General features: G+C 38.1%; 1 protein-coding gene across 1 annotated transcript in view; it reads right to left on the bottom strand.

Moving 5' to 3' along the window:
• Positions 1-8,277, bottom strand: part of LOC106519092 (protein kinase C-binding protein NELL1) — a gene marked incomplete at its 3' end in the record, with an annotated part of 137,501 nt that overhangs the window by 17,655 nt on the left and 111,569 nt on the right. The window contains 1 exon segment of the mRNA XM_014010620.1: positions 5,403-5,499. Coding sequence (XP_013866074.1) covers positions 5,403-5,499 — 97 coding nt within the window.

Raw genomic sequence — 8,277 nt, 5'->3', positions numbered from 1 at the left:
CACAGACACATATACACACTCAGTGACCAGTCAGAACCCCCCGGATCAGAACACCTGTTTGTTGAAATTTTTTATAGACCTGCAGATGCCAGGTACTCTGTAGTCTGTTAACAGAGCACAGTAAAAARATAAACTGCCTCTCTGGTGGTATGGAGATGCATCACTGTCWATGGCATAAAAGCAGATTTCATATCTGCAAAGGCACCTATAATGCAGATAGGTAYATATAGGTTTTAGAACAACTGTATGTTCCCATCCATACAGAGTCTTGCATTTCAGCAAGACAATGCCAAGCTATATACTGAATCCGTGACAACAGGATAGCTTTGTAGTAGAAGAGTCTTGTGCTGAGCTTTCTTCTCTGCAGTTCATACCTCATATCAGCTAAAACCAGTCAATCTGGCACATCATTAAACAAACATAAAAAAAGAACAACCAGAACTATTAAACAGCTAGAATTCTACATCAAACAAGAATGGGACTGAAACTCCATCAAATGTTTCCATCAGTTCCTAGACGTTTACAGACAGACAGTTATTAGATAAAATTATACGTCCCTCTCTGTGTTAACTCACTTTTATTATCTCAAGTTCAGGGTATCTTGTTGTTTCACAAAACTTTACTGGTGAAAAATGTTTTGCCTGAATTCTGCTAACAGGTTCATTGGTAAACGTTTGTATTGTCTGGGAACAACTTTCTCATACAGATCTTTAACCTCTGTTWGATCATTCAAAACATGACCTTTTTGTATTCCATCAGGGTCTGGAGACTTAAGCTCTATCTGCAGTTCATCTCACAATAATTAACTTTATGAGAGAGAGGGGCGGAAAATAGATAAACATACGAAAAAATATGGTGCTAAAATTCCTTTAATTTATTCATGTTGCTAACCATTCGTCTTGCTTGTAATTATAAAGTCACTATTCAGAAAATTTATATTTGAATTTAGATTAATATAATAAAATATAGTTTCAAGTCCAGTTGCTTTCATTTATATGTAGATGTAAATGAAAGGCACAAAAATGCTTTGTCTTGCAAAGAAAATCTGGTTTGTAATGAAGATCTCTCATTTTAGAACAGTAGTCACATGACTTTGTTCACTCGACACCCGTGTGTGTATGAACTCTCATAGCAATTCTACTGTTTTCCATCATGTGTGTGAGATTTAGCTGTGTTTACACTTAGATATATTTGATCAAATAGCATCCAACTCCACTGGGAGAACCACAAAACATTATAACAGTCACTCTGGATACAGCCATCGTTCCCACATGAACAGAGTATTTTTTGTCACTTTTTTCAAGCTAAGATGCTTGCTAACAGCTGGATTTGAGTGGCAGGATGAGCTGAGTTTGACATGAAAAAAAGTGCAACCATGGATTTAACATCTACTCCAAAAGACCAACACAGGACCACSCCGATCCTATCCCTGCCCTTTCTGTTAATAAACAGGTACAGAAGACTTAATGTTGTTGTTTTTATATCCAGCACTACAGTGGACATCTAACAAGGGGCATATACATATAATTATTTTTGTTTTTAAGAAATGAATAAAGTTTGAAACTGAACTGAACTTTCCTGTGGTTCCTGAAGTTGGATGTGTCAAAATTTACTCTATTTTTTCTGTTATGATATTACCACTGAAACTCTGTATAATCCACAGCGATTGTCCAATCATTTGCGAGAGCTGCAGATAATGATATGCATTACGTCACAAGTGGAAATCTGCATTATATTAATTTTAATACTCAGCATTTGTAGAATCATAAGTAAGCCTTCCTCAAAACTGTATGTAGGCACCATCCAACTCTAGTTGCCTTCTCATGACTGTTTCCACCTGCTCATCACTTCTCATTAATCCCACAATTTAAACAGCATGACAGTGCTGAAACTGATAGATCCAGAATCTAAAGGAAATTTASTTAAGCAGCACGTTATTTCAATTTTCTAAATTTGAGAACCTGTCCATCACTAACTTCACTGTCGGTTGCCACTAAACAATCCCAYAAACTGTATTTTGTATCCAATAGGCAGTGCTAAACAGCATTTGTGAAATGGCTGATGGTTTTACAAAACAGATTTTGCTCAAAGTATGTGGAGATAACTCTCAGCTAGTASTCCACAAAATGTTAGCTCATTATCTGTAAAATTTGTTGCGTTACAGGCTTTTTTGGTGTTTCCAAAGGTCAGTAATGCGGATAGTAAAGCATTTTCAAAACCTACTGGACCCCAGTACTAACTACACAACTATAAATCATTTCAAACCAAAACTTCATAAAAAACATTTAATGCAAACTCTTCTTTTTATTAATTCTACCAAAATCTTTTAGTACCTCTCTTACTTGATTTGGCACACAGTGAAGGCAGAAAAGCTGTCATCGCCACGTTGAAAAGTTTGATATGCACTAATTTAAGCAAAAGAGTATGCATAAGGTACTGTGAATGAGGGCTGTAGAAAAACAAAAGACAAAAAAATACAGACTGTGTATGAGATCTAAGCTCTGGCTGTCATATGCAACACAATCAGCCTTTCCATCATTGTCCATATTAATGTAATTATCATCCAGTGGTGCATGAAACAGAAAGCATTTTACAAAAGCTCTGGTTTCAAACAAGCTCCCTGAGGAGCAGCCTCCTTAGCACAATGGATTCTAGATAAAGATAATTTATTACAGTTGCTCCCTCAGATGGAGAAACTCTCAGGATGGGGTGGTGAAAGARAAAGAAGCATCACAAAGCAGCAAGCAAGCTCAATATGTTTTACTTTAAGGCCCAGTTATCCCATCTTATCAGTATTCTACTTCTAAGTCCTGAATAGACTGAGCAAGTGCTGCTTTATTTCAGCTCCTATCAGTGGAGTTACATACATAGCTTATGGATATTTTTCTCTTTCCTTCACCTCTTTTCTCTCAGCAGCTCACAGCTTTAAAGCCGTTAAAATAAGGTGCAGGTTGAGGGAAAGTGAAGAGAAAATATAAAAAAAGACATGCAGCATGGAGTTACGCAATTTGTTTTAACTCAGTCTTACTTTTGTCTTCTTCAATCTGTGTCGATGTTGCATTAAGGTCTGTCAGTCTTGATTTCAAAACTCTTACATTAGTGCCCAGACTGAATCAGACTAGAGTGAGAGATGATGGGAAGCTCAGTGAAACTGAAACTTAATTTTAAAAAGGTAAAATATAACTGATGTTTTTTTTTTCAGATTGTTTTACAACTGAATTCTGGTGGAGCAAATATTATGTAGTCACTGTCAGGTGAAAAATCTGTTTTTCTCCGTTTTTTATGTTTTTATATTTTTTTACTTTGTTGTTCAACTTTCACATTCATATTTTTAATGCTAGTTCAATAAAAAGCCTTTTAAAAAAAAAAAAAAAAAAAAAGCTCTTGGAAGCTTTCTTTCAAAATACATGGTTTCTGCCCAACATTGACGATACACAAATGTGTTTGAATGTCGTTAAAAGATCTGAATTCAAGTTTCCAGCTAAAATTATGCTAGCAAAGTGTGAAAGTTGGATCAAATACAAACTACTTTCAACAAGCTGCTGCAGTAAGTAAAGGCCGCCTTCAATGTTAATTCCTTCAAAGACCAAACGTGTCACTCTGGTCACTCTGCTGAAACTGTATCARCTGGATAAAGCAAGATTAAATGGACCAAAGGTAACCGCATAATGAGAGGATCAATGTAAATCGATGCTTATTCGCTAACAAACAGGGAAGCAACTTCATCAGAGAATGAGAATTGGCAACCGAAACACAACTTCTTTAATCAACAGTGGCCAGGGTTGGCTGTGAGAGTTGCTTGTGGTCTCCTCTTACTCAAGACCAATGATACCAGTTGTTTCATCYRGTGTTTACATTTGAACCTGCCACTAGTCCGCTACTTCAAAGCAGAAATGAATTTTTGAAGTGGAAGTGAAAGTGAAACTAACTAAACTATCAATCTTGTAATTTTAGCATTGATGCGATCCGACACTAATGTTACCATCATACGTCGCTGTGGATTCATCCAGTACATGACAAATTCAAAGAACAAGACAAAGTAACTGGACTTCTGCTCTGTAGCTGAAGATGTTGGGAGTTTGAAGATTTAAACTGCACAAGGCTGGTATCATTATTCTAAATACCTGGATCAATTTGTGTTTCACTACCTCACTGACATAAAAGTTGGATGAAATCAAATGAGACATGACCRTTCAGACTGAGGCTGCTTTGAAAAACATCAGATATGTATCCAATTTAGTACCAAAAACTGAGAAGACCTGGGTCGGATTTGCCATGTTCAGACTATCATGAAAACAATGGGTCATATTTGCCTGCTGTGTGAAAGTAGTGTGTTTTAAAGAGATCTGAACATTTTGCAGTAATAAAAAAACAAACATAAATAAAAAAAAATAGATGGCTGTGAAAGTATTATTGCTTTCGTGTGTTTTGCACCACACAGTTAATTGCCCTCTCTACYGTACAGTAGTATGACCCTGGTGATTTTCTGAGAAGGAGTAACAGACCTTTCAAAGGTGAAGCAGCTAAAAATGGCTCTTCTGATTCACTAAACAACATGTTTCTGTTTCAAGGTGCTACAAGTGCGCCTGTCAGCCGAGATGCTAAGATCTTAGAAAAAACCTGAGGGGAAATATTCTTCATTCAATGTCACTTCACACAAGGCTCCGCTCTTTCACACCTTCTGTCTCTGCCGCTGACATCCACATTCGAACACTCACTGCACATGTCGGACAGAACATACTTGAGATGACTGAAAGGAGAGAGACGGATGAGTGAGATGTGTCATTGGCTATAGTCTTTCTATGGGAAGTGGCTCTTTGAAGTATTTGTGCAAAAGGAGATGAAGAAGAAGACAAAAAGATGGATAAGAAAAAGCACTCCACTCCGGCAGCCACAGTTTTAAACCACAGGGAGGACAAATAATTTTCACCCCACTAGGCTGGYGTGTCTAATCAATAAGTTACAAAGGAAAAACAGAAAGCTCACTGATTGCATGACAGGTAGGGGGAGGAACTATGAATATCAAGACTGTCTGTCCTGGAAATACTTTGCGATGTGCCCCACCTGCTGCGAGTGCACGCAGGAGCCKGAGAAAATGAGCAACGATCAAAAATCGACAATGCTGCGATGGCCTTGGGAATAATCATTTCAAAGCACATGCTGAGCTTTGTGCAGCTCCTCGGAGCCCTCAGCACTTTTGTTTCGAATCTCACTCTTGTATTTCTTCCCCTACAGCCTACAGCAAATGTGGCCAATTACACCAGGGCATTATTGAATGCGAAACACGTTCAGTTGCATGGTGTGTGTGTGTGTGTGTGTGTGTGTGTGTGTGTGTGTGTGTGTGTGTGTGTGTGTGTGCGTGCAGGGGTGGCTGCGTGTGCATCATCCGGCGAGAGTCTTACCTTGAATAAACCATGCTTGTGGCTGTGTTGGCCTAGCCACACTCCACTGCCCAAGGTGAGCTCCATCTGAGGAGGGTCTATCACCCGCTCATAAATCCTGCCGACAACAAACCAGAGAAGAAATGTTAAGTCAATGACACAGACACAAACAGGTTTCTCTTGTCCTTCTGTGACAGGAACACCGATCCAATACAGCTGAACACCATGGCTAAATCCAATGGACTATGTACCTTCCCCTCTAACTCTTTTCATAGGAGGCAGATGATGTCGAGCTGGGGATGGTCTCCTCAAGCATGACAGCCAGTCTCAGCCCACAGCTTACCAACACAATATTAATATCTGAACCAGGGATGTGTGCTGGATTAACCACCCAACCCCTGACACTGATATAAACAGGCTTTGGCATTATTAAACTGGATATCCTCTGTGTGATTCAGCATTATTATTTTTCTGCACTCAGGTGGGCTTAACAATGAGAGCGAGCTCAAAGTAGCCCCCGTGAAGATTCCAGCGAATCATTTGTTGTGTATTCTCCCTTCTGTCTCGCTCCTGTACGGACACACTGAAAGTAGCTAGATGGCTCATTTCTGTCTCTGCCTTCTTGAATTCAGTTAAAATTTCACAATTTTTTTTACAATTTCTTTACGACTTTTTAAAGTGGAAATGATGAACTTTAAAGAGTTATACAAATCAAAGCTATTTTTGTATTGGTTAATACTTAAGTAATCTTGATTAACACTAAGTGACACGATTGCCTGTATTATAAAAAAAATAAATGAATAAAAGTCAACTAAAAAAACACCACACACACATAGCTTGGATAAACAAATTCCATTGAAGTGAGTAGATGAAGACAAAAAAATAACCAAATAAGGCTTTTGTTCCATTCACCTTTCCAGTAAACGACAGACTCATTTACAGAAGCATGTGAAAAAGCCTTGAAAAAACTCACCAGTAAAAAAAAAAAAGCTTTGAGGTAGAGAAACTATTTGTTTAATCATAGCCATTCAAATAATATGAATGAAAACATTTTGTTTCTGTGTAAAAAAACCAGCCCTTTTGAAGTCTTAGCTCTAAAAGTTGAAATGTTAAAATATTTACTCTGGCACCACTTCATCATTTTTTATTGACACTTTGGAAACACAGAATGAGGTGACAAATATTGCTTTTCTGCTTCTTAATGGTTCAGCTTCTCTGTTCTTGTTTCATGATGTGATGTGTTAATAGCTTTCAATGGGTAACAGGCCAACTTCCTTTTTTAATATTAAAAAAGCCAGATGTTTATGTTATTGTTGATATTAAATCACAATCACAATTTATAGATAAAAAATTGCAATTATATTATTTTCCAAAATAGTTAAGCCCTAGTTCAGAACACTGGTTTTGGCGCAGCTCCAGACTGGCCTTCAGGTGATCAGATTACATGGAGTGAGAGGGGAGAGATGTGGGGGAGGAGCCACGTGTCGAAGTAAACATCCAGGAGAAATTAGATCCACAGCCTAGTTTCAAATAAAATTTCAAGCAGAAAATAAATTTGTTAGCTCCACTTTCTGTTTGACAGTCCTTTTGCTGAAATCAGGTCACAGAAAAACTTTGGTTTCACCGCTTTTCCTTTTGCAGGATTTGAATATCCTTTGGTTCATATGGCCCCAACTTCTTCATCTCCAATTTTTTCACCAAAGACACTGTGGAAAATGACTGAGAAATCAAGTAATTCACTTTGTTTATGTTAACCCTGCTTGCCATCATTTAGATTCATTGTACGCAAGACCACACCCACATACACTCATGCTCAAGGTACATTATTGTACATCCACCCTCAATTTTTACTTTATTTATTTTTTTGTTCCGCTCTCAGAGGAGTAATACACTTTTTCCCTCTCTCCTGCCCTCCATTTCCCTGCTTTGCCTGGAGCCTCCTCTCTGTTTTTCATCCAAAACCGAAAATTATGGATTTATTTTTTATGAATTAGTTTAGCTGGTTTCTTAATAAATTTTTGGAACATTTTTTTTCCATGCGAGGGCATGTGAAAGGTGGGACCTCTGTTCTGCTCTGTTCAATTAGCTGGATTTATATTTGGGTTCTGATCATTGGATTCTACAGATTGGCTTGGTGGTCTCCTGGTGTTATACAAAACAACATYGGTCATTCAGGCCATTTCCTGGCTGCCTGAACAATATGAAGGATTGCTGTCCTTTCAGACATTAATGGAGATGGGAAATTGTTATTGTCTGCCTGACCGAAAACATTTTCTCTGTTCCCAAACAACTGATTACAGAATGCAGGGGAATTAAGTATCGGACAACTGACAGAGCATCTGTGTAAGCTTTGTTTATGGTGGTGGTTTGAAATACAGTTGTCTTTGTGATAAAAATATTATATAATGTCAACTGATAGCAGGTTTTCTTTTACTTCAAATTGGATGTTTTTGTTGTTGGAATCCAATCTGCAGTTATACTGCATTTATTCATGTATAATAAAATCTCGAGTATAATCTGATTATCATGTCTTGACATTAAAAAGTATGAAAAATGAAATTATCAATGACCTGTGTATAATACCCCCCCACACACACACACACACACAATCTGGTATCTTTATGGGGACCCGGCATTGACATCCATTATTTTCTACAGCCTATTCCTGACCACCAACCCTAAAACTAACCTCACATGTACCTACCTGACCCTAAGACTAACCTTAACTCAATTCACACCTTAGTCCTAAACATAACCCCCGGCCCACCAACAGTGTTTCCCCTTATGGGGACTAGACTTAGGTCCACATGAGTAACGTTAGGTCCCCACAAGTAGGGGTGTATGACAAAAACAAATGTCCCACAACCTATGGAATACCAGTCCCACCCCCCAACCC

This window comes from Austrofundulus limnaeus, unplaced genomic scaffold (assembly GCF_001266775.1).
Source record: "Austrofundulus limnaeus strain Quisiro unplaced genomic scaffold, Austrofundulus_limnaeus-1.0 Scaffold71, whole genome shotgun sequence".
NCBI classification, from domain to species: Eukaryota; Metazoa; Chordata; class Actinopteri; order Cyprinodontiformes; family Rivulidae; genus Austrofundulus; species Austrofundulus limnaeus.
Note: the sequence above shows the minus strand (reverse complement) of the source record. Positions and strands in the feature narration are given on the sequence as shown.